Here is a 27,237-nt window from a genome sequence, read left to right as displayed (position 1 = left end):
GGGTGTTTCAACAGATGTGCGAACGTAGCACGTGGAAAAGCTATCAAGGTAGCCAGACTAAATTTAAACAGAGTAAGTCATTCTTTCTTAAAAACATGCCACCAAGAAGTCTTTGATTTATCTTATTTTTGCAGATGGGATACGAGCTCTTCTTGCATGGCTGCAAAATATTCTCAGTAGACTGTACTGCAATGCGGATAGTGAATTATATTAGGATAGTCCAATATATTGCTGTTCTTAATTCTAAACCTTAAGATAAAACAAACATAGTTGAAACATTTTTTTCCCCCAAAAAACAAATGGTCTATAATAAAACTGCATCTGCAAAAGAGAGTAATTTCCCCGTGGAATACAGTCACTACTGTAAGTTGTGATCAATGCTAAATAACACATTTTCGGGACTACAAGGCGCACCGGATTATAAGGCGCACCTCCCAAAAATGGGCTGTTGTCTTATATTTTTCAGATATAAGGCACACCTGATTATAAGGCGCACCTATAAAGAATAGTCCTTTGTCTTATATTTTTCTTAAATAAGGCGCACCGGACTGTAAGGCACATGCATTTTAGAGTACAGTAAGAGCTACCGGGAACACCATTTTGCCCGTTATACATTTACGGCATACAATGCAATGATCGATCAGTCGTTAAGGGTTGCAGAGTAAAATCGCAAAGCATTAATTGCAACGGGAATCGAACTCGGGTCGTGGCATTTAAGACACTGACACTTTACCACGAGACACCCAGTGGTACAGGCATTAGAGCTCATTTTTACTCACAAATCCAGAAACACTGAATATCCAAGTGCATTTCGTTCTGCATTATACTGTCTCTCCAGTTCTTCACCTGTGTGTCAATAATGTTGCAGTTTAATATGTAAACCTACGTAAAAGAGCTTGTGTAGTAATTTGTTGAGAGACTTTCTGTTTTCGATTTCTGTCTTTCGCAACATTAATGATGCACAGGTGAATGAGTGGAGTGAGTGTTTAACCTAAGAGAATGCAGAAAAAAATGCACTATACAAATAAATGGCACCAGGAGTAAAAATAGTGTGATTATGAGATAAGCAGTAATGCCTTTTCCAATGTAATCTGTACCACTGATGGTGTGGTGGGAATGTGTTTGCCCGCTGCTTGGCTCTGAGGCGAGGACCTTGACTCAGCCTCTTGGCTGTGAGCAAGTGTCTCGGCCCCTTGGCTTTGTAGCGCATTATGATCCGAGCGAAAACGGATAATGGATAATTGATAAAGATTATAGAACAATAAACCTTACAAAATCCCCCCCCCCCATCCACAACCCGGATTTGAATCCTGTTGCATAAAATGTATTGCGATTTTGTCTAGGCAATGATTATCGAAAGATTAATTGCTGCTCGAATACGGCACTATACAGTAAAACCTAGTATAGTAATGCACACCTACGGACACTGTATGCATTTCCAATGTATCCAATGTGTTGTAGAATATATATGGCACACTGGATTATAAGGCACCCTCCTACAATTTGGTTATTCAGATGCGCCTCATAGTGTAATATGTCAGTGGCGGCCCAGTGATTGACTGGTGAGCATATCCACCTCATATCCAATTCGTAGGTCCCAGGTTATGTACAAGCTACCAACCAAACTGTGCAGAGTGTGCACTTCTCCCTATGCTTGCATGGGATTTCCTCCAATTTCCTCCCACATTCCAAAAACATGCATGGCAGGTTGATTGTTGAGCAAATTGTCTCTAGATATTGATCTGTCTGGATGTTTTTTTTTGTCTATGTGTGCCCCTTAATTGGCTGGCCATCCGTCCATGGTATCCCCCACCCAATGTCTGCTTTCAGCTGGAAAGGGCTCCACCACCCCGTAATCCTAGTGTGGCTGAGCGGTTTGGAAAACAAATTAATTATTATATCACCCTACTTCTAAAGTAGGACATAAAAATACAGCCAGACGTTTTTACAAGATGGTGTTTGTGATGGAATTCCCAAACATGGGCTATTGGAGCAAAACAGCATGCTGACTGTTTTTTGTGAGGAATTCGCATTTATCAAGAAGTTGAGTCAGGAGGATATGCTTCCTTAAAATCAATCTCAAAATGGGTTTTTTTCTGATTGGCCTCACCTTGTCAAAGAACGGGAAAAAAAGGGGAATTTTGTCCTGCAGCTCCTGGTTTGGTCTGTTCACAGGGTGTGATTTAGTATATCTATGTGCATTTCAAGCAGCAGCCGTAGCTGGTGATTCGGATGCCAGAGGCAAAAATAGTCTGAGACTGCCCCGCTTACAAATTCGAGCTGTGCATTCTTTTGTAGTGCATTTTTTTCCCGTTTTATTTACTTGCCAATGACTTAAAACCAGTTGCCTTGAATATTACCATAGATATACTATTGTGTATAAAAAAAATCATAGAAATAAAGATAGTTTGCATTTAGTTCAATTCTTAAAGAGGATATTCTTATTAAATCTTACGGATGATACTGGCAACTTTTGTTTAAAACCAAATCATTTCAATGTGAATTTGAGAGATTTTTCTAATCTAGGAATATGAGAACAATACCCAGCTAAAAAAAGTCTTCATTTGTGGAGGATTGTTAGCGGACACGAAAGCTACAAGAAAACTGGTAAGAAATAAGTATTGTTTTATTTACTATACTTCATTTCTTTAACCACTATTATACCTTGTCTATTCCGTAATTTTTACTACAATTTGATGTCCAGTGCAAATTTAACACAATGTTCTAAAACAGTGTTTGGCAACCACCGGGCTGTGGACCAGTACCAGGCTGGTACTGGGCTGTACGGAAAGAAAAAGTGTTTGTTTATTTTACCTCGTACCCTATTTATTCGTGTGTAAATGCTTTTTTTCTTTTACCCCAAAAAACTCAAAGTTTGGGTGCACGTCATACACAAGGCTTTGCAGTATTTAGGCATTGATTGATCAGTTGACAAATTCTCCTGACTAGTGTACTTTTGCGCAACATTGTTTGCAACGGGAATCAAACCTGGGTTGTGGCGGTAAAAACACTGAATCCACTTGGCCATTAGGATTGCAGAACACCGAGGAAAAGGCAATAGATTGTCACGATTGCCATGGCGCCCAGTTGGTCCCGCCCGTGTGGCCCCAGCTGCAGCTTATTGACAGATTGGCTCCCTGTCAGTATTTAAACTGACTCACTCCTGTTTTGGCTCCTGTCTGTTTTCCGGCTTCGACCCATTTTCTGATCTCGACCACGTTTTTTGCTTTCTTGTCCCGTCTACTGACCTGTTTTTTCCACTCCGGACACCGCCATCGCTCGCCACTTAAGTACCATTTCCGCGTTCAGAGCAACCTGCTCCCTGCGACCAGTGATCACCGGATCGTATGTGCAATCCTTTCCCTTCTTCCCATTAAAACTGAGAGAAACGTACGCAAGTGGGTCCTGTCTCTTCTGGTCATGACATAGATTTTATCTCATTGTTGCACTATTTTTACTCACAATGCCACAATGTATAATGTTGGAAAGGAGAATTATGGGAAAGTGTTCAGCCAGGACAACATTGTAAAACATGGTACCGTGAGTAAAAATAGTATCATGATGAGATGAAATCTAATGCCTTTCCATTATCGTCTAGATCTGTTATGATCTTGAGAATACACAGTGGATTTAGGTTTATTGTTTTTATTTTTGTTGTTCTTGGACCAGGCCACGAGAATAGCGGTACACAAAAGGCTGCGGACCCCTGTTGTGTAAATGATGAGATGAAATGATCTGCATTTATATAGCGCTTTTCAAGTCAATGAAGACTTCCCAAAGCGCTAAAACTAATAACATTTATCAATACTATATAAAAACTGTCCATTTTAGATGAACCTTTTCAATGTACACTGGTTGCAAGTTTGAGATCCCATTTATCAGCAATATCTAACTACACTTGATGGAGCCCATCAATATACTTGTGCACAAACATGAACTTGGCCGCCTTGCTGTATGTTGCTATTCTTACCAGTGGCTCCAGCGCCTCTTTTGTCGGCATGCACACTCCATGGAGGCACGTCCTGTTGAGACTACAAGGGGTGCCGTCAGCCCAGGGAAGGCTGCCATTCTTTGTGGAACACTGGGAAGTTCCATCCTCTTGGCACCAGAGCTGGCTGCAAATATCGCTGTCTGTTGTGTTAGGACAATGGAAAAATTCCTCTCCAAAAATCTGCTGGCACTGATGGTCCAAGTTGTAATTTGTGCCCGGGAGCTCTTTCGGCAATGGTAAGGTGCTCTCGGGAACATCCAGCATGCAGTCTCCTGTGGTGACAATGCAGGTCAATACTGAAACAGGTCAATCACACCTAAGAAATCTTAGTTTTTGTGACACTGCAAAGTATTGAAGTTATTGCAGGTGACAAGTTTTGGGACTATTGCATTGCACAGGAATTTTCTCCGTTCAGAGTACTGTAACACATTATTAATACAATTTTGTAACTGTACTGTTGTTACTACATTGTGCATTACTGCATTTTTCCTCTACTAATTAAAATCAGATTACAAATTATAATGGTCTCTTATTGCGGAATACTCCTGTATCTCACATTATGTAACATACAACCCTCGATCCACCAACTACGTTCTTCATGGGTGGGCGTGTTAAAAATATCTACAAAGTACAAGTGAATAGTTAGGGTGGCGCCATATCAAGCAAAGAGTGTGAGGGCTGTGGATTTCTGCTCATGCAGATATTTTCCCTACTGTATATACCAAAATCTAAGCCATATTTACAACTATAAAATAAAATACTTAAATCAGTGGGTAAATTCCTATGCCATATTTGGTTGTGTGTTACCAGTAGAGATGGTAATCAGTGTGTAGGGAGTGGTGTGTGAGTTATACAGGAAGAAGAAACCAACGGATACTCAATGGGGCAGACGTGAGCACAGAATGTGCGGTAAAGGTATGCTCAATTTTGGTGTTTGTGTTTGTTTTGTTTATGTCTGGGGAGGAAAGGAAAACAACTTGGACAGTACCCAGAAATGGGGGAGATCTTTGAGCGTTTTGAAGATCAGAGAAAAAATGGATATGGAGTCGTATGAACCCGGCCCGAAGTCCGGATCGGGCCTAAAATGTAAGTTCGGGTTTGGGCTTTTTCTTTAGTTGACTTTTCTTTTTTTATTTATCCACTCGTCATTTGTCTTGTGTTTTTTTGTCTTGTCTTTTGTCTCAGCGCAATGCAGAATGTTGCGAGCGGGCGGCGTAGTTAGCCCAAATCACCATTTCTTCCTTCTCCTGAGTCCTTACAAATAAGATGAGCCCAGTCCCTCAATTCAAGTTAATTTGTCGGGCTCGGGCAGGGCCACGTTTAATACCGTGGGCCGGGTCGGGTCGGGCTAGATTTTTAGCCCCAAACTTACCCTCTACTTTCTTGGATAAGTGTTACACAAGCCAATACAAATGAAAAGGGTTCACTGCTTCCACTGGATGGTGTACATGTATTTTTCTGTTTCTTTTTATTATGTGGCAAAGTAGTTTTAAGGGGTTGGCTTCCATCCAATTATAAACACTAATTTCATCCAGTTACTTTCACTGTAACGTCCTACTTTTTTGTATCAGTATTATGGGGTGTAATGAATTATTTTTTGAATGAAGTAACTAAATAATTACTGTTCTTTAGTACGTGCCCAACACAGCTGTCACGGTTGCCTTGGCGCCGGCTGCAGCTCGTTGACAGGTTGGCTTTCCGTCAATTTAAGCTTAGTGCTCTCACTTTTCCGTTGTCAGTCCGTCAACGAACCTCTGCCCTGCAAGACGTGGGTTCTGACTCAGCCCTGTTTCCTGGTGGTATTTCCTGTCCGTTATTGTTCCAGTTTATTTTGTCCTGTTCAATATCGTTTTTTTTGTTTCGTTCCCGTCTATTTTTGTCCTGTTTATTATTCTCTCCAGTTTTCGATCCCGTCTAGTTTGTCCTGTTTAGTTTCAATATCCTGTTTCAATATGAATCCTGTCTGTCCCGTCCTGTCCGGTATCGACTCCAACTGACCGAGATCTGCTCAGGCAATTGGTATCAATCTCGTCCGTCTCTGGCTTCCTGTCTTTCCATGCCAGACCGCTGCCTAACGTGACAACAGCAGGTACACATTATTTGCCCAAAAACGATAGGAAGATTTTACCAAAGATTAGATTTTTAGGACTGCTTAATTTGGAAATGAATAATGACTATGTGTTAAACTCAAACTAAACATACATGCAGATTTCGGATTAAACGAGCAGTATGGGAATATTCCTATGTCTTTTGTGACGGAATTTTAGATATGCACATCTAATGGGTTGTACATGTGATGTAAGAGTAGTTTTGTGGATTTGGAGCACCACTTATGTGTGTAGTGATGTCCTTACATGTATTTGTAACTGCTTTAGCTAATCGTTGCAAAGAAATCTTATTCATTGAATGATTTATTATTTGTTTTTTTCTAACGGAAAGTTCTTTGCACCCGGTTGACTGTACGCCGGGATCGCAAGGCCCGTGCAAGGCAGTCTCCATTTGCGCACATCACATGCTCAGCCGATTGCATCATCCCCAAGGGGGGGTTGTTGCAGGTTAAACATACCGGTACTTTGAGTGCGCCAATGTTATTAACCAATTGATCCTTTTGCAAAATGTGTGCACTTTACAATTTGAACTCATTCACTTTCTTTGACAGCTATTTTACTCTATTTCGACTGCGCTGGGAGGGAAAAATCTATTAATTAGAATAAGAATTAGAATTATTTTTATTGCCGCTGATATCAGTGTGAAATATTGTGTGAAACGAGATCAGACATGGCACTCCAAGGTCAAACATGTATGAAGACTTTGAAGAGAAAAAAGATATAAGACTATCAAGATGAATTCGCAAAAAAATATGGCCGAAGTTATAAAAATAAAATTACAATGAAGAATAGTGTATTGTAACACTATTGTCATTAAAATAAGCACAATAACATTTAGCAGCCACAATTTAAAAAAAAACAATATAATGCAGAGCATGTTCAATTTGTCAAAAGTTGGGGGTTTCCCACCAAAACACACCCTCACCCCCAGTTTTGAAGTCTTTGCTTGGAGCTCGGCATGTAAATAGGGTTCAGAGTGTGCTTAATATCCAACCGAGAAATAAATATATTGAACATCCGCGGACCTGCAAAGCGAACGGTTGCACACCAGCAGCGCTTGCTTCGGTCATTGTGTTCTAGCCTAAGTAAGATTGTCTTTGTGTCGCCCAGCCCATCACTTACCTACTAAAATCAAATAACTGAAAACAAAGGCCTTACCACTATTCTCAAATTATTAATAAAAAGTTAAGCGTATAATTTAATCTTTGTTATTCTTTTTTTTAGACAATATCGGGAGTGATAAGTAAAACATTTATCGCAATTTTAACTATCAGACACATGAGAAGAACTTTGCTGACTATTTTTGTGCACCATAGTTTGTTATTTTTGCTCACTCTTGTTTGTTGTTATGACTGTTGTTTGTAATTTTGATTATTTTGCTCTGTTTCATAAAATCACTGTCAATATTAGCCAATGATGTTCCTGTTCTATGATTTACTCACCCCTTTGGGCTGATCTGCTTTTTTAAGGTAAGAGATTTAATAAAATGAAAGTGGAGGATCTTTACAACAGGTTATAATTTTCTCATCTGAGGGTTATTGTACAGCCCTCTCCTGTTCTCCTTGCAAGTTAAAATTTGTTGATGTCTTCTCTTCTTATTTTGAGTCAGTACTCAATTATAAACTATTATCATTCATGAACATGAATTCCTTAACATTCCCTAATATTTCTCACATGTCTACATATGACTTAAACACACATTAAGGAATCAAATTTGTAAATAAATAAAAGTATAAAAACATAGGAATACTCAATTATAAATTGAGTTTTGTTACCTTATCTGGGTGCATGTTCTTTCTTGGCATTTTATGTGAATCTCTGTTATTTTGGTTAACATTTGAATACGTCAAGTAAAAGTAGTCATCCAACAAATACAGTTTTATTTTCGAGTAAAGAGTGAATCTAACTCTGTGGTCATATATTTGGGTTGGCAGTTAACCCAAAACGTGTTGTCATTAAATGTCTTAACAAACGCTTAAGAACAGCACTATTACATTGATGTGCTGATGTTCTTGCCTGCTGGATAAATCACACAAGGCTAAAAAAATATATAGTTTAAAAAATGGTGCAGATTGGTCCCTTTGTAGTGTCACTTCTGTCTAGGTTACACTACACAATTTTGTATAGCGATAACGAGTGGTCATATATTATATTATATTATATATGAATTATTATTATTATATATATTAATATCTATTTGTCATGATTACTCATTTCCCTCACCTGTGCCTGCTCGTTTGGTGCTAGTTGCTGCACGTTGCACGTTGATTCCCCTCCTACTTAAATTCTGTACTCCAGTCTCTCCTTGTCAGTCCATCAGCGAACCTCCGCATATGCAAGGCAGGCGCTTTGACTCTGGCGCCCGTCTGTCCCGTCTTCAACCGTATCCTCCTCGTCTGTTCCTGATTTCCCAGTTGTCTCCGGCTACTGACCCGTTTTTGCCCATCGACCACGCTCTGATCTCCCGCTCTAGCTATCGACCCGTTTTTGACCACCGACCACGCTCTAATCTCCCGCTCCGGCTATCGACCCGTTTTGCCCATTTGATTATGCTCCGATCTACCGCCCCGGCAAATCCACTCACTTCTACATTCCGATCACGCTCCGATCCCGTGAGCTGCTTGTTCCTCCTGTCCAGCGAGCACCGGATCGCTGGCGTTTGTTTCCTCGATGTCCCCAATAAACATTTGTGTGAAACGTTACGCGTTTGGGTCTACCATTTGTGCTGGTTGAGACAATATTCTTATATCTGAAATAGTCCATTGGATACTGAAACATATCTGGCATTAATAGGCAGGCCATAGACTGAGAAGTGGAAGCAGGAAGAAAACAAAATAAGTGGAATTGTTTTTTCTAATGTCTCACATTCACAAAAAAGAATGACATAGCCCGAGGATAGAAAGAAATATGTGTTCTTGATCATTCATAAATGCTCAATCCCATATCTCTTGTGGAAATGACATACCCACCTTACACGCGCTTCCCTGCCTGGGCACGCTTAATGACTGAGACCAAACAAATGAGGTGTTAACCAGAAATCCCTTCTTATACGGGAATACAGCATGAGGACATTTAGGGTGTAATTTATGGCCTCGCATGTCAAAGCAGGAAAGATGGAATCATACTTAATTATAGAGTTTGCACGACTAAGGCTTCGCTCACGGATGATTAATACGTTCATTTTTCTTACCGTGACCGTTGTCAAAGAACTCTGTGACGTAGAGAGCACTACAAGGAGACCAAGGCATGGTTTTGTTGAGGCTAACAAACAACGGCGCCATCAAATAATGTCCTCCGAGATCCCCGAAGAGTCTTTCGCAGGTTTTTGAGTCATCGTGGGGCATACTCAGAACGTGACCTAAGGTAAGAATCAGGATTGTCAAAATACAGGACGAGACATAAAAACTTACATTCCACAGCTCAAAAACGAACCAAGTTCATGAGCGGCAGTGAAAGCAGCCTGGAGGCCATTGTCTTCGATGACAGAGCAGCTTCTCTTGGGATCGCACATTGTCCCCACGTCGGCAACACCCATTGTATCGCAGCTCTTTTGTCCGCAAATGTCCTGGCACAAAACGAAAAAATAAACTAATGCAGCGGAATATTATGACAGGAAAGGAATGACATCCTCACTAGAGTTCCTGATAATATCAGGCCTGACAAATATAAACTGAGACAAAAAGCTAGAATGAGCGGTCTGATGAGAGCAAATTCCGCTGATAGGAATACTTTTACTCAGTGCCAATCTTTTAGAATACAAAGCAAACACACTGTTTTTTTAGTCTTTGTGTTTGTGCACAAAATAAACCGATTTTTTTTTTATAACACAGCTTTTGTTGAGGGTGTATTTTAAATCCATTATCTGCACTGCTTATCCTCAGTAGGGTCGCGGGGGTGCTGGAGCCCATCCCAGCTATCTTCGGGGAGTGGGCAGGAGACACCCTGAACTGGTTGCCAGCCAATCGCAGGGCACACAAGGACAGACAATTCGCTCGCTCATTCACACCGAGGGACAATTTTTACCCGCCAATTCACCTGAAATGCATGTTTTTTGAATGTGGGACGAAACCGGAGTGCCCGGAGGAAATCCATGTGAGCGCGGGGAGTACATGCAAACTCTGCACAGGAAGGTTTGATCCCATGACCTCAGAACTGTGCCACATTCACGGAAACCACTCAATGGGGTCAAATCCAGCCTTCCTGTGCAGAGTTTGCATGTTCTCCCCGTTTCATGCGTGGGTTTCCTCACACATTCTAAAAACATGCATATCAGGTTAACTGGCCGGTTCAAATTGTCCCTAGTTGAATGAGCGAGTGAATTGTCTGTCTCTGTGTGCCCTGCGACTGGCTGGGAACCAGTTCAGGTTGTCCCCTGCCCACTGCCCAAAAACGGCTGGGATGGGCTCCAGCAACGCTGCGGCCATACTGACGATAAGCGGTGCAGATAATGGATGGATGGATAATAAATCAGAATGTTTTTTTTAAGTTTTGTTTTAAGGTAGTCCAATTCTGAGGGGGGTCGAAATCGGTGGAGGTCATTATCCACAAATTATGCCTGCAGGGCCTCCCTGTCTTTGCACATCTGAATGAAAATTAGGAATAGACATGTTCCATTGTGTATCAAGACTCCACTAAAATTGACTCCACATCTGGTTCTGGAGCAATCCAGCACTGCACAGCATGTTTGTACATCTTGTTCCACAAAAAAGTAACACGTTTTGCATTCATGCCTGTAAGTGGGGGCGAAATGCTACGATTGTTTGATTTTGTCCACATTTCTTTTCTTCTTATCTGGCATGATATTTATTATCCCATTGGTTTTGTATTTTCCGGCATATTACGTTTGTATTTATTCACACCATTTTTTTTCCTTTTCAGGCATATTTTTTAATGTATTTCGGTTAAACAAATGGTTATGAATTTGGTGCTCCACATTCTTACACACAGCAAAAAAGCATGTGAAGCACAACACTTAACACCATTAGAATTTGGTGTCCATGCCACTGGCTGCAGAACAAAAACAGGGCCGTCCCCCGCACACCTAAAGCAGTTTTCAGCTCCACTCCAAGTTGTCTAGGTCACGTGTTTTCAGATCATGTGACCATTCACCAGATGTGGGTAGAGTAGCCAAAAATTTTACTCAAGTAAAAGTACTGTTAATTCAGAGTAATATTCCTCGAGTAAAAGTAAAAGTAATCATCCAAATACTCACTTGAGTAAGAGTGAAAAAAGTAATTAGTGAAAAAAATACTCAAGTACTGAGTAACTGTAGCAATATCGTCTTTATTGTTTTTTTTTAAAACAACCGATCACATCATCAAATGATCAAAGTCCATCCAATCCACCAAAAAATACATTTAATTTAAAAGTAGATTAAAATTATCAATGTAAATTCACGTGCTTTAATAATGAATAAAATCAAATTAGTATAAATCCAATAAATTAATGAAGCACCTGTGGCACCAAGTAGCACATTCAAAGCCCCAATAGCATCCTTATCTTAACAGGCTTTGCAAGCAGAACAACAAGCTAGCCCATGAACTCAAACAATGGAGATATTGCATAGTGTAGCTAGTGTTTTGCATCCTTTTAAGGGGAACATGCTTTTGATGTGTGGCCGGGGGTGCTCCTTCTCTTCTGTGTTTTCATAGTCAGTATTTCTAAGCGATAAATTCCGTAAACAACATTTCCCCCACTGAAGTGGAATATGGTCACGTGACGAGGCTGCTACATTTCATTATCATCATTAGCTGCACCGCTTATCCTCAGTAGGGTCGCGGGGGTGCTGGAGCCCATCCCAGCAATCATCAAGCAGTGGGCAGGGGACACCCTGAACTGGTTGCCAGCCAATCTCAGGGCACACAGGGACAGACAACTCGCTCGCTCATTCACACCTAGGGACAATCTGGACCGGCCAATCCACCTGAAATGCATGTCTTTGGAATGTTGGAGGAAAATATGGTAGAGCTTGGCGGAGTTCTTTGTCAAAATAAATGCGCCTTAGCAGAGACAGACAGACAGACACCTATTTACATGGAGGGGATTTATCAAGTAAAATGTTGCCTAACGTAGCGGAGTATAGGTACCGTTTTTTTTCTTCACAAATTTACTCAAGTAAAAGTAAAAGTATAGGGATTTAAAAATACTCCAAGAAGTACAACATTTTCCAAAACTTACTCAAGTAAATGTAACGGAGTTAATGTACTACGTTCCTACCCACCTCTACCATTCACAATGGCGGCTACCACATATTCAGATAGCGATTACACAGATGAGCAAATATTACTACTGTTAAGTGCTGCATCACGTAAAATGTGGTGTTAGGCCCATATTTCTCGATGACAGCGTCAGGGCACAATTGAACCATACTGTGCCAAATTAGGCCAGATTGTAACACAGACATGAGAAGTCGTCTTTTTCTGTTGTTATCACCGGTGGTTGCCACGTTTTTAGACCGAATTGCATTCCCTTGTCATCGTTTCCTGACGGTTAAAGGGAACTCCTGTGACCATGACAATGACTCTGATGACACCAAATTGGATTTGTAGTGAGTAACATTATCTACTGTTCCATTTTGATGTAGAAATTGAGGAAATGACTTAATTGTAAATATTTGTAAATATATAACAATTATTGCAAATTATATGAATACTGTTGGTAAAAAAATCAACTTATTTATCCACCCACAATGGCGCCTCAAATGTTTTCAGGTTGCACAGTGGTGTTTTGTATATAAAGTGCATGCCTTAGATAAATAGATAGATAGATTTCTAGTGGCAATTAGTTTTTTTACTTTGCACAACAATATAAAGCACAAAATGTGTAGAGGCTCTTGTAACATTGGGGAAAAATGGCATACACCTCGGGCTATGCATTCACAAAGGACCACGGCCTTGTCAGGGCTGATTTGTGGCTGTCCTAAAGTTAGGTTATCCATGAGGGGCCTTGCATTTTTTACATTTCTAAGCCAATCCTGGTTTGAACACAACAACAAAACTACATTTGCATCGACGACTCTTTTAGGATGGATTTAACCTTTTAATCCTGTTATGAAATGTATGAAATACCAAGTGTCAGTCTTTTGGTTTGGATAGTCCACACAAGTGGAACGCCTACATTTTCTAGAAATAGAATGTAAGGTCCCCAGGGATCTATTGTAGGTCTACTTGAATTTACAAGTACTAGAGGAGTGATAAAATAATAAATCCAAAATATGTGTGCTCACTGGCCAGTCTGCTATTGTCGGCAAAATGTTTTGGATATATGGCTACTACTACAATATTTTGATTTTGGATGGACGATGATGAAGATCTAACCTTTTAATGTATTTTCCACGAGGTGTGTGATAGGTTGGTCGTTTTGATTGTAACATTTCTCAGAATTCACTGTGTGAATATAACTTGTTTTTATATTCCTAAATATAAAAACAATCTTTCACACACACACACACACATGAAGTAACGTTTCAATAATCAGTCTAATTGCATCTCTTGTACGTTTATCAGTCTTGTACTCTTTTATTTTGAAGTCGCATTTCCGGTGTATTTTTCTATTTCCTGTGTGAATAAAGTTAACTAGACACACGGCTGCCGGGGCACTCGCCCGGAGTGGGCCACCGGATAGTGCTCTCCCGCTTAGGAATTTTAAATACCGTAATGCTTGTTTTTGTTTGAGTAATTCTGCCAACATACTGTAGAGTTTATATAAGTTTTAACTTTATCAGTGTGTCACTTACCTCTCTGGTAAAGAGCATTGCTGTGTCATAGTGCTCAGGGTGGCGCTGACTGGGTGGGTTGAAGAGCTGCTGCCAAGAACAAAAGTTCCTGAGGGCAACCCCTCCGTTGCTGGAGACCTCAGGACCCACTTCCTCGTCCTCAACCACCAACAGCTTCACTACCACTAAATTCACAGAATTCTTGATGCTGGGGTGCTTGTACAGCTGGACAGCCATGGACATCAAGGTCAAAATATAATGCTGTTGAAGAGAATAGAGGGAAAAATAAGATTGAATGGTAAAATAGAAATAATTTATTCAAATGATTGGGGATTTGAGATTAATTGTCAAGATTTTGCATTAAATGCTTCATTGACATGAATATAAGTTTTAAAGCTTAAAGCTATTTATTTTTTTGCTTATGATTGTGAAAGGGCCCCTGTTTGATTTTTTAATATAGCACATGTGTATAACACACACTCCTTATTTTCACTTAAAAATCAGAATAAAATTTACTTGACTTGCTCAAACTAAGCTTTATAAGTGATAACCGTTGAGCTAATTGGCTTAACCTCAACCAGACTCTTATACTGGCCAGCAGCTCCCGAGTTGATTAAGTTTGAGACCCCTGTAACAATACATTTAAGCATGTTATTTGTTTTCATGTGTATTAGCTGTAATAATAATAATGAGGCAGAGAAACATAGTATATACTCATTGCCTCACACTCCCTCTAGTACAGGGGTGTCAAACTCATTTGAACTCGGGGGCCACACGATAGAACAAACATTCTGTCGGGGGCCGGACTAGTAGATTAAAGAGAAAGAAAAGGAGAGATGAAGAAATAAGAGAAAGAGGGAGGGAAAAGGAGAGAGGGCGGGACAAAGAAGTAAAAAGAGAAAAAGGAGAGAGAGGGAGACACAATAGATAAAAAGTCGTGAGAGAAAAAGAGAGACACAGAGAGTGAAAGAGACAGAGACAGAGTGGGAGAAAAGGGGTTCGAAAAGAAAGAAAGAAAGAGAGAGAGAGAGAGAGAGAGAGAGAGAGAGAGAGAGAGAGAGAGAGAGAGAGAGAGAGAGAGAGAGAGAGAGAGAGAGAGAGAGAGAGAGAGAGAGAGAGAGAGAGAGAGAGAGAGAGAGAGAGAGAGAGAGAGAGAGAGAGAGAGAGAGAGAGAAAGAAATAAATACAAGTACAGTGTCTTTGTTCGAGGCACCTGGCTTTGGCAACATCAAGTTGACATATTTCAACCTGGATCTTGTTTTTCTCTTGCCCTTCTCTGAGTGTTGTCTCGTGGGCCTGATCTGGCCCGCGGGCCGCCTGTTTGACACCTCTGCTCGAGTATATGTCACCATAAGCCATCGTTTATAACACACCCAAACATTGAGTTATTTTTAAGGTCATAAAATGTGCACGTTATACTTGAATAACTACGGCATTTCCAAAATATACCCTCACTCTTTTTTCAGTCATATTAGCATCGCCATTTTGTGTTTGTAAGGAGGTGTTAAAATTAGATAACTTTGCTAAATTGACTGCAAACAGTCCATCCAATCCACTGCACCGCTTATCTTCAGTAGGGTCGCGGGGGTGCTGGAGCCCATGCCAGCTATCTTTGGGCAGTGGGCAGGGGATACCCTGAACTGGTTGCCAGCCAGTCGCAGTGCAGGTGCTGATACAAAAACTTCAAATCCTGAAATAGGTGAGATAGGTAATTACTCACGTAACAAATGGATAGTACACTATTACTGGCCATTAATTTACTTAAATCATTCCAATTGTTTACATTTTAGAAATGTATAGAACATTTCGATAATACCTAACTGGCAAGTTTTTTTTTTTATCTGGTTTTGGAACTGGTTGAGAGCAGACTCTTGATATTTGGATGTGACCCTGTTTGTGACTGCGGTTCAAGCAGAAATTGCATGTTGTTCTTGAGAACCTACTGTATATGTCTGACCACAAACAGGAAAATTAGAAAACTGTTTTAATCTACTCTATCATCTGGAATACTGAGGCAGAAAAATGAGCCCTCTTTGGGAAGGGGCGCATCCCGTCGCATTCAAATACCAAAAGTTTTTGGCAGGGATGAAAAAAAAAAAACCCGCTAGGATGTGTTTCCTGTAGGTAAAAATCTAAAAAATAGATTCGTCCTACCAAAGATTACAACCTGGGAAAAGTTTTTATCATGGGCAAAGAAACAAAGGCAAACACAATTATTTTTTTAAAGGGGCAGTGAGTATAATTTAGCGCAACCTACTAGTAAAAGAAAAAAAGAGTGATTTAGATTCTAGTATCAGTATTTTTACACACAGCTGCTTGTCAATACCAGGTTTCTACCAACCTTTGAAGATGCTTTACACTGAATAACAACAGCAACCAGATTATTGAGATGCTATATCTGAGTCAGATTAGGAAGCTTAACCTTCTACTGGTAACCATTGAAACCAGTACTATCTAATTCATGTGAAGGCACAAAAAACAGCCTGGCTACCAGGCTGTGCTCTTCCAAGACACACCAAAGGAAGCGGTAACCCTACAACCCAGGAGGTTAAGGGATCCGTGAACCATAATTGTCAAGGAAAACAATAAAATATATGTAATCTGGGTGACAACATTTTCAATCTTAACGACATACATATTCAAGGCAAAGTAAATGAAAAATGACCACAAATTTTTACCAAATATTCGTGGTAAATAAATTATTCCATTAAACAATATATTGTCCAATTAAATTAAAGAGTTTATTCTTTTGCAAACTCATCTCACCATTTGGAGCACCACATACGTTTTTAGATCATGATGTCAGGAAAACGGATGAAAAACCTTGTTTGGTTATTCTGAAGGGGGGCTACACACACTTTAGGTGAATTTTGTTTTTTTTTACTGTTTTTGATAGTTCTATATACTTTAATCAATACACATACACTCTTGGATTTATGGACTTTTCTTTTACTAATCGTCTACTGAAGAAGCTTGAATAGAACACAAAACCCTAATAATAAAATAAAATAAAGACAACTACAAGTTGAAAACTTAAACTGGCATCATTTGAGTGGACCTTCTGTGGTGGAGTTGTCACAGCAACCTTTGATGCACAAATGCCAGATAACGTCCCCCTTTCCAACTCACATTCCACCAGTATCAGTCAGATAACATATCTATGTGATTGACTTAAAACTCAGTATGTTTTGACATTGTTTGATCATTTCCTGACATTGCAAAACGGAATTCTGACCAAACGTTGAATACTCGACAAATTAAATGATTTTGAATTGTGAAAACTAAACTATGATAATCTTCCCTAAACTCAAACAACATAATTGATAATTTGTGATCCAGATCATATACTGTAAAGAATAATAAGTGCATTTCCATGTACATGGTACAGCATTTGTTTTTCCTTTAAACCGAAGAAATCCTTGTGGCCCATAGTTGGTGTCGCTATTTACAAAGAGTGAGGGGAGCAGATGTCCCTAAGCGTCCAAGTCCTGTGGAATAATTCAAACCTTCTCTTTGTCTTCTGCTAAGTGAATAATTAAGAATGATCTGTCTGGACTTGACACTGGAAAGACTTGTATTGAACTCATTTTATGTTTGCTCGCCATGACATTTATGTGAAGCATGCTTTCCCGTTTGAAGCGCTGTTTTTTCGTTTTCAGAAACAGTAAATCACATTGGATATCAATCTGTCATTATAAAAAGTTTTAGTTTTATTTATTTTGTGTCCATAGACTAACACCCCGAGTAATAATTCTCCCTGCCTTGACACAGTCCAGTTATACTCTTGAGGATCTTTGTCAATAATTTGCTGATAATTAGGCCAAGTTGTGAATCACAACAGCTTAAATGATGAAACATCACGAATTCCTACAAACTAGAAGTAATGCACCACTGATTGTGCCACGACTTTCTGTGGAATGCACGAGACATAGTGAAGGTCTGAATCATGAGAAGTATCTTCCATGATGCTGCTGCTCCAGTGCCAAGTCATGACAAAGTACCGAGGAATGTGTTTCAGCATTTTTTCATTTGCATTTTTGTTGCGTGACTTTTCTTTTATGCAAAACAGAGCAGTAAAATGACCTCAATACCATTCCCGCCTTACTACAAAAGCTCGCCTTGAGAAAATAATAATGAAAAAAAATTTGCGAAATATAAAAAAAAAGCAAAATATATGTTTCTGTTGGCAGATGGTTCAATGTTTTTTTTTTCATTTTACGCTAAATTGTAATATTATTTTGGCAATTTTACTTTATTTTTCCTCAAAACTTGCAACTTTACCCTGCAAAATTGGATTAATTAAAAAATAGGTAAAACATCATACAGTAACACAAGAAATGTGATCTCTTTTCCAGGAAAATATGAGCTTGTTATATTGAATGACAATTTGGAGCATTTAGGTATCATTTATTATTAACTTTGTTTTGTATTGGGAACTTATTTTCCCAATCCTTGCTAATCAAACAAACAAAAATAACATAACAATACTTAAAATGTACATAATTGTTTAATAATTGAGCAAACAAATTATTTAACAAAAAAAAAGTTAGAATAAATTAAGTTTTCCCTCATGTCTACTTTGTACTTTTTGCAGTTTGTAGATACATCCAACATCGAACGTTCTGTGTGGAGTTTGCATGTTTTCCCCGTGCTTGTGTGGGTTTCCTTCCGGCACTCCGGTTTCCTCCCACATTCCAAAAACATGCATTTCAGGTTAATTTGCAAGTTCAAATTGTCCCTAGGTGAGAATGAGCGAGCGAATTATGTGCGACTGTCTGGAGACCAGTTCAGGGTGTCCCCTGCTCACTGCCCGAAGATAGCTGGGATGGGCTCCAGCAACCCCGCGACCCTACTGAGGATAAGCGGTACAGATAATGGAAGGATGGATAGATACATCCATGAATGAAAGAAGGGGAGGAAAATATAACTCTACTGTCATTACTACATCATGAATTACTGCATTATTCTATTACTCATTAAATGCAAAGCATGGTTTATAATGTCCTCTGATTGCATCATTCACATATAAACATCAATCTGCCAATGGCACCCCAGGAAAGGTATGTATGTATAATATACCCAAAAAGTAGAACTAAATGCAGTAGTAGGAGAATGCTGTATTCCCGCTCATGGGGATATTCTCCCTATCGTGAATGCTTACATCCAAGCCGAATTTACTATAAAAAAATAGAAAACTGTAATCAGTTGGTCGGTTGATCCGCGCATATTTGGTGTGTTACTAGTAGCGAATGGTAGGCACAGCGTGGGCGTGGCTTATACAGGAACAACAAACCTTTGGGGCAATTGGAGCACAGAATTTACTGTGCTAAAATTTGGTCACAACATTTTTTTTAAATGTTTTTTGAACTCAACATTTCAGGGGGGAAAAAAGCGCTTGGACAGTACTTGAAAATGGAGAAGGAGATGTTTGAGGTATTAAAGGCCCAGAGACAAAATGGATGTGGAGTGCCTCGGCTGGGTGTTTGTTTGCAAGCTCTTAAGATTGCACACGTGAGAAATATGAAGAGTTGACTGCTTCCACAGGTGGGTCTACAAGTGTTATTTTGTTTCCTTAATTATATCACTATTTTAAGCAGTTCTATTCCAGTATATTCGGTAATTTGTAGCTACTTTGAAAGATACTTTGATGGTTCATGGTGTCAGGGATTTGCGTTTTTTTTTTAAATGAAGTAACTAATAACTGTAACGAATGACTTTTTTCACAGTAACACGCTCAATATTGCATATATATTTACTTTATATTTAATTTGGAGGATTATTTTAAAAGTTTTACTATATATTTCAAATCATTTTTGTTTGATTAAAGCTGAAAAAATAAGATACAAATAAATTAAAGGAATTTAATTTAATGTTAGACAAGAAAATGTAATCTTAAGATTGACAAATAATTAGTCAACAAACCCACTTTTTTCCCTCATAAACAGATTTGTTTTCTATTCCTTGGGTTTTTCTATTTTTTTCTCGTTTAAGTCTTAATTAGGTTTTTCTCTTTCTTGTCCTTGTGTACCATGTCTTATCTGGGTAAAATTACTCGCTCATACAAACTTAGGGACAATTTGGATCGGCAAATTAACCTGAAATGCATGTTTATTGAATGTGGGAGGAAACCGGACTGCCCGGAGGAAACTCATGCAAGCATGGGGAGAACATGCAAACTCCTCACAGGAAGGCTGGTAGCTGGATTTAAACCCATGACCTCAGAACTGTGCCGCAGACACGCTACCCGCTACTATATTATATTATATTATATAATATTATATAATATAATATTATTTTATATTATATTATATTATATTATATTATATTATATAATATTATATTATATTATACTATATTATATTATATTATATTATATTATATTATATTATATTATATTGTATCGTATCGTATCGTATCATATTATATTATATTACATTATGCGGCAGTGTTTAGCGCGTTTACGGCACAGTTCCGAGGTCATAAGCTAACATCCTTCTGTGTGGAGTTTGCATGTTCTCCCCATGCTTGCATGGGTTTGCTTCAGGTTTCCTCCCACATTCCAAAAACAAGCATGTCAGGTTAATTGGCTGATCCAAATCTCAAATGAGCAAGTGAGTTTTCTGTTTCTGTGTGCCCTGTGACTGGCTGGCAACCACTTCAAGGTGTCCCCAGCCCACTGCCTGAAGATAGCTGATATGGGCTCCAGCACCCTCGCGACCCTACTGGGGATAATGGTTGGATATGATGTTATATTATATCATAGTGGGAGAACATTAACTTCAGTAAAAGAAAAAGCAGGTAATGTCTGCACAGGAGAGTGTCTGACCTTTATTTCATCCCCATAGAATTGGGTCATACTTGAGTCCGCCACTGCCAGTGTCTCAATGTACCGCGGCGCAGAAACGAAGCGTCTCTTGCGGGGTCCCCCCTTCCGTGCGTCAACGCCATCATGCGTAAAACTTTCCAATTTTCGTCCGCTCTCCTTCACCGCGTGATCGAATAGAAAAGGGACATTTTTCTGGCTTTTGGACCATGTCCTCCTCTTGATCACATGCATCTGTTCGGCTGACCGTGACCCGAAGCCTCCTCGGAATTTGGGTTCGATGAGGTACTCGGATCCCTCCGTGACGAAGGATCCAAAGACACCAGCGCATAAACTCAAAGCCACGAGTGAGTCTCGATCTCGATCGACATTCCCTGAATAAAAGCAGTTCCTCAGATGTTCCTCGCTCTCACCGGTTTGATTGATAAAGTTGTGGAGAGGAGACTTTTGCGCACTGGACGCGCTGCGCAAAACGCCACCTTTGGCGCTCAAGCGCTGGATGCTGAAAAGCGGGGAGATGAAACTGTTGTCGGGGACCAAGTTGAGGGTCATCTCTTTGCCGAACGCGTTGAGGATAACCATCGAATGCTCCTCACTTCTCTTCCAAAAGCGACCGCTGATTCTTGGATTTATCCGAACAGGTACAATGTCCTCGGATTCAAACCAAGTGGATAGTGCTGGATGGAAGACGCACAAAAGCAGCAAACAAGACACGGGGTACATCTTCTGTATGGTAAATTAGGGCCAATATATCAAGATCTTCAACAGGGACACTTCTTGAAGGTTTCTGAAGCTCAATGGGAACGTCAGTCTTTTGTGTATGTCTGCTTGTGAGGCTAATGTGCGTGAGTGTTTCCGAACCCGTTTTGTCCTCACTCGCTGCAGTCGGGACACAGCGGTTCTATTTATACTTTCTCTTCTCTTCCAGACATGAGGCGAAAGGGGGGTGGCGGGGATGTATTTTTTGATCATCTGCTTGCTGGAAATCCTCCTCCCACTCGGACTCAAGAAAGTGGAGGATAAAATGGACCCGGTGGGAATAAGCCTCCCCTAACCCTGGTGGAGAAACTATTATTAACCCAGCATGTTGCATGAGGAGGCAGACATGGGCGCTATGCATGTTATTTCACTTCTGAGTTTGGCCGATTGAGTGACAGCCCCACCCCCATAACCAATCTTATTTATTGCTATTCATGCGTTAAAATCACATCATGATATTAATTCAGGCTCCTGTGGCATTCAAATAACGCCTTAAGAAATTCTTGTGGTCATAATAGATTGTTGCTTTGGATCACCAACATGATTCAAAATGATTTCAACTAAGTCAGCCATGTCCAATGTCCGGCCCGAGGGCCAGTTACGGCCCGTGAGCAACTTTTCACTGGCCCGCGGCCTCTGTCATAAAATTAATAATTTGTGGCTTGCCAGTAAACAACAACAAAAAAAGAAACAATTCGTGGGAATAGTCTTTTGGCCAAACGCCCTCACCTTTGTATAAGAATTGGCGACTGTTAATAGAAAAAGGAAAGTTGACTGTGAGGGCCGCCACTTCCAGGACAACATAAGAGTATTTTTTCACTGAACTCTGAAAAAACAAAGAACATGATATCAAAAGTCACGGTCAGGCGTCACATGCCGACTACAAAAAGCCAACTGGAAATGAAAGCTGTGAAAATGTGAAGCAACTGGAAGCTGTTTTAGCACCACAGCAGTGCTTTTTCACAAGACCCTTGCGGGTCAAATGAAAATTCTGCGAACTTTTCACAGTGATTTTTTTTTTTTTTTTTCAAAAACTGTTCCAAATAACACCATGCTGAATAATCGGCCCTCACACATTTTAGCTAACCAAATCTGGCCCGCTTTCTGAAAAGTTTGGACACCCCTGAACTAAGTTAACCTCCAGCGATTACATCTGACATTTGTGTGCAAGTACAAAGTCTGCGTTATAATTTTGGTTTAATTTTTTGATTTTTACTCACCTCTGCCCGCTAATTTGGCAAGAGCCTGCAGATGGAATAAGAGCTTGCTCTGTCCACTCCACGCATCGGCCCGGTATTGCAGTACCTCCGGGAACGGTGCATTCGCAATGATCGCAGCAAGGCTTTAGGGCTAGGACCTTAGCTTGGCCTTTTGGCTGAGAGTAAGAGTCTCGGCTCCTTGGCTTTGTAGCGTATTATGAACTGACCGATAACGGATAATGGATAATGAATAACGAAGATAGAACAATAACCCATCCCCATGGCTGTTCAGCACCTGAACTCGCTGCCCCGCCCCTTAGTGTTCAGTAGTGTTCTGTCCCTGCATCATTCACTCATTTATATTGGTACTTTTTATGTATTTTATTTACTCTTAAACATTTTATTCATTCTTATTTATTGTATAGACTTCAGGACTTTACGGTCGAACATTGGATTATTGTACGTATGTGGGTGGGTGGTGTATGCTACTCTGTTTGCCTTTTAATTGCCCCTGGGTAAAATAAAGTGTTTCGATTGATTAATTGAAATGTGTCATGCTATTGCTATAGTCATAATTGTGAGTTTTCCAGTTATATCCTTTTCATTTCTTTTGAATCATCACATTGATATTTTACTCAAGTAACTCCATTGGTGGTAATCAATGCACCCTATGAATATCTATTTATTCACATGTACTTGTTTTCTTCACTTGCCGCCAAATTATATCCATTTATATAGTCATTATACAATGTATACGTTGATGTAAGTGGTGTTCTGATTTATTGAATGGTGTAAAGCCATGATTCTTAGGACACTACCTTCAGGATTCAGTCAGGTCAAAGGACTAGTGTAAAGCTGGTGCCTTAGGAATTGACCACTAACTTCTGTGTTTCGCCCATTTGTTATAAAAATGCTTGTCAGCCATTTTTTAGAGCTCACTTGTGAAACCATTAGAGGCTCCTTTTTCAGGTTTTTTGTTTGTTGTATTGTAATAAAAACTCAAACCTTTATTTCCGCTTAACTGGTTTGCAACCCGGACCTTGATTAGAACATGCAGAGGAAGACAAAAATCTGTCCTCCTTCTAAGGCAACCACATTTAGCCCGGATATGACAAAGACACCTCGATCCAAGTTATCAGGCCATATCCATGCCAAATCTGGTCCAAATGTTCTTACTATAAGAACATTTTTGTAATAATTATTAATTTTGGATGAATAAAGGTATCTGTGATGGCGCCAATGCCACTCTATTTAAGGCAACTGTACTGTTGGCGTTTGCGGATATGAGTATAAGCTTCCTCTTAAATGGCCATTTAACAATCAGGAACCTGAAATTAAATATCAAGGGGTAAGTAATTTGGATTTACGTGTGAAGGTGCTATTTCGTTAAATATCTGTCATTTCTTTCTTGCAAAAGGGAGTTTTTTTGATCATTCATTTTTCAGCCGCATATCCTCTCTAGGGTCGTTGCAGCAATGGAACCCATACCAGATGACTGGGCAGTGGAAACCCTGGATTGGTTTCCAGCCAATCACAGGGCGTATAGAGATAAACAACCTCTTATACTCATTCCTATAGGTGACTTCCTATGCATGTTTTGGTATGTGAGAGGAAACCAGGGTGTCCATAGGAAACCCACTTGAAACATGGGGAGTATATGCAAACTCCACACTTGAAGCTAGCTAGCGGATCTGAACTCCTTTAAACTGTGAGGCAGATGTGATAACCAGTCACCCAACTACCAGGAAGGCAGTTTCAGTTATTAATTGTATTGTGCCGATAACAGTTATTGCAGAAGGGCCAGCTGATCTATGAAGAGGAGGACGGATTATATGATGAAGGTGCTGTATCTGAGTCAGATCAGGAGTTTTCGTTAGGAGTTTTCGTCGACCAGCCTTGGAGGTAGGATGCCCGGCCCGGAACTAGGATGTTGCTGGTTCACGCCTCGCTGAGTCATACCTAAGACTTACAGTATTGGTATCCATGGCCTGAGTCAGGGGTAGGATTTGGGGGGTTTGATCAGCTAATGACTGCCAACTACACGTGTTGTGACACATCAGTTGGGTAATGAAGAAAGAAAAGGGGCAAAACCCGTTGATTTCCCCTTTTGTCGCAACAGAGGCGGCCAAGTTTAGCTTGCCTTGGAAGCCTCTATAAACAAGAACCTGGTGAGGGAGACCGCATCAAAGCAGGTCACAAGAGGACCTAAGCCCATCTAGGGGCCGACAGGTCGTTGAAGTTGAACCAAAAATCTTCTCATGCTCATGTTAACCACGAAAACCAGTACTATCTGTCTCACCAAATAAATATAACAGCCTGGGACAGGTGTCGCCAGGCTGTACTTGCCCAAAACACCCCACAGAAAGTGGTGCTCCGACTACCCAGGTGGTTAAGGGATCCATGAACCAGGAGTTGTTATTAGCTGCCTTCTAGTCATCATTAAACAATGAGAAACCTGATATCTGAAGAATGATAACAACGGCTATGAACGAAAATATTGAACATTGTTGGAATCTAAAGATATTTCAAGACAAAAGTGAGATTTTCTCTCCGAGGTAAAGGAATTTATTGTACTAGTCGTGTCAGAATGTTGTAACAGGACCAATGACTACACAGGATTTCTGTATTAGTGTCCGTCTAAAATGTGGTATCAAGAGCCATTTTTATTAGAAATATTATTATTAATTTGATCAAAGAGTATCATCATCATCATCATAAATCTTCCATCTACAATTTTCAGTAATTTGGCAAGGATGATTGAATAATGCATTGTTTGATGTATTCAAAATATGATTTAATAAAATAATAACTTTTATTGTCATTGATAACAACATAGTGAACGTTGTTTACGACAAGATTTGACGTGGCACTCCTGGATTAACATGAAATATCAATACAGCCCAGAAAATCAACAGTTTCTCCCTGCCAAGTTTAAAGGAAAATGCGGACTTGCGATACCAGAAATATTCTAAAAGACTCTTCAAACAGGCTCAGAAACAGTTTCTTCCCTACGGACATCACCACCCTAAACAAGGGCACGAATCTGTGAATTCACATCTTGCAACTTATTTTGGGTTTATTTTATTTTGTTGTTGTTGCTGCTATATGTTATTGTACAAAACTGTGAAAATATATACCTTGTGACTTATCTCGGGGATTTTGTTGTCGATAGATTTTAATGTTTCTTTTCATTGACTATTGTTATGACAATTGTTCTTTTTCATTCACAAACATTGTAATTTTATTATAAATTGGGCCAGTCTCTCAGCTCTATGTTGTGGATATTTCTATTCCCTGCCTTTTATACTGTAGTATTTTCTGCCTTTTTTGTCTTTAAAGTCTTTACTGCCATGTCTAATCTGGTAGCATACCATATTAACTACATTCTTATCAATTACGGTCAAGACAATTCAATTCATATTGAACACTGTTTACGACGAGATTAGACCTGGCACTCGAGAATGAAAATGTTATAAACGTTAAATTGAAAAAAACTGTTCAGTGATAACTATATTGAAATATAAAACATAATCAAACATAATAAAAGAAAATTATAGACCTCATTATCTATCTCCTTTGTGGAATACCCGTATTATCGTTTTTAAAGGCCTTGTACCGCCTACCACTAGATAGCGCCACTGCACAATATATTTTTGTATGACAAGTACTGTATACTTAAAAGCCGTTACTTGCAATCACCAGCAGATGTCACCTTTTACTTCCCAGGATGTATGGACCAATATAAAATGATATGAATGCAATTTAAAAGGGTATTAATTACAGGGACATTATGAATTATTTGGTGTCTTATAGTGGTCAAAAAATGTAATTTATTAAAATGAAATATATTGACTTAAATAATAAGCACAAATGCGTGAACTATTGTGAAAACATGTATTTAAAAAGAATTGTGGTTGGTTGATAAGTGTGCATAGTTTTTACTAAGTTGCTTCTTTGGGTACCCCCAAAACTGTTATATTTGTTAATAAAAACGAATATTTCTTTATTTCTTTCTCTCTTTTGTTTTTCCTCTCTTTCCATCTTTTTCTTCCTTGGGCAAGACACTGAATCCCTAATGCCCCCAATAAGCAGGTCGGCGCCTTGCATGGCTGCATGGCCGGTATCGGGGTGTGAGTGTGTGTGTGTGAATGGGTGCAGCACATGTAAAGCGCTTTGGAAGGTCTTCATTGACTTGAAAAGCGCTATATTAATGCAGACCATTTACCATTTACCCTTATTCTCTTTACTGTTTTGTTCTTTCTTTTTTTTTGTTTCTTTTCTTTTCTCTTTTTTGCTTTTAACTTTTTCTTCTTTCTTATGTTTTTTTTCTTTTTATTTGTTTGTCCCTCTCTTGACTTTCTTTTTGTTTTTCTTCTTCTTTTTCTTGTTATTTTCACATTGTTCTTTTTACTTATCTTTATTTTTTATTTTTCCTTTTTTCTGCTTTTGTTGTCGTTCTTCATTTTTTCTTGCTTCTTTATTGTTCTATTCCAACCTTTTAATCTTTTTTTTAATTATTTGATTTATTTGTTTTCTTTTATACTTTAACCTTTAAGTTGTCCTTTCTTTTTTTTTTTTTGCTTGCTTCTTTTTTATTTTTTCTCTCTTCTTTCAGTCCCCCCTCTTTTTTGTTGTTTTTTTTT

The 27,237-nt window shown here is 39.4% G+C and overlaps 1 protein-coding gene across 1 annotated transcript in view; it reads right to left on the bottom strand.

Moving 5' to 3' along the window:
* The window catches only part of LOC148358582 (A disintegrin and metalloproteinase with thrombospondin motifs 8-like), a 29,676-nt gene extending 8,185 nt beyond the window's left edge, over nucleotides 1–21,491 (bottom strand). Inside the window, exons 1-5 of the mRNA XM_088345961.1 lie at nucleotides 20,640–21,491; nucleotides 13,835–14,074; nucleotides 9,532–9,664; nucleotides 9,290–9,457; nucleotides 3,971–4,263 (exon numbers count right to left, since the gene is read on the bottom strand). Coding sequence (XP_088202087.1) covers nucleotides 3,971–4,263; nucleotides 9,290–9,457; nucleotides 9,532–9,664; nucleotides 13,835–14,074; nucleotides 20,640–21,359 — 1,554 coding nt within the window. The 5' untranslated portion in view covers nucleotides 21,360–21,491. The remainder of the gene's footprint in view (nucleotides 1–3,970; nucleotides 4,264–9,289; nucleotides 9,458–9,531; nucleotides 9,665–13,834; nucleotides 14,075–20,639) is intronic.
* Between the last annotated feature and the right edge of the window lie 5,746 nt (nucleotides 21,492–27,237).

Source organism: Urocampus carinirostris, chromosome 10 (assembly GCF_059441175.1).
Source record: "Urocampus carinirostris isolate Australia breed hairy pipefish chromosome 10, RoL_Ucar_1.0, whole genome shotgun sequence".
NCBI lineage: Eukaryota > Metazoa > Chordata > Actinopteri > Syngnathiformes > Syngnathidae > Urocampus > Urocampus carinirostris.
The sequence above is the reverse complement of the archived record's forward strand: the minus strand, read 5'-3'. Positions and strand labels throughout refer to the sequence as shown.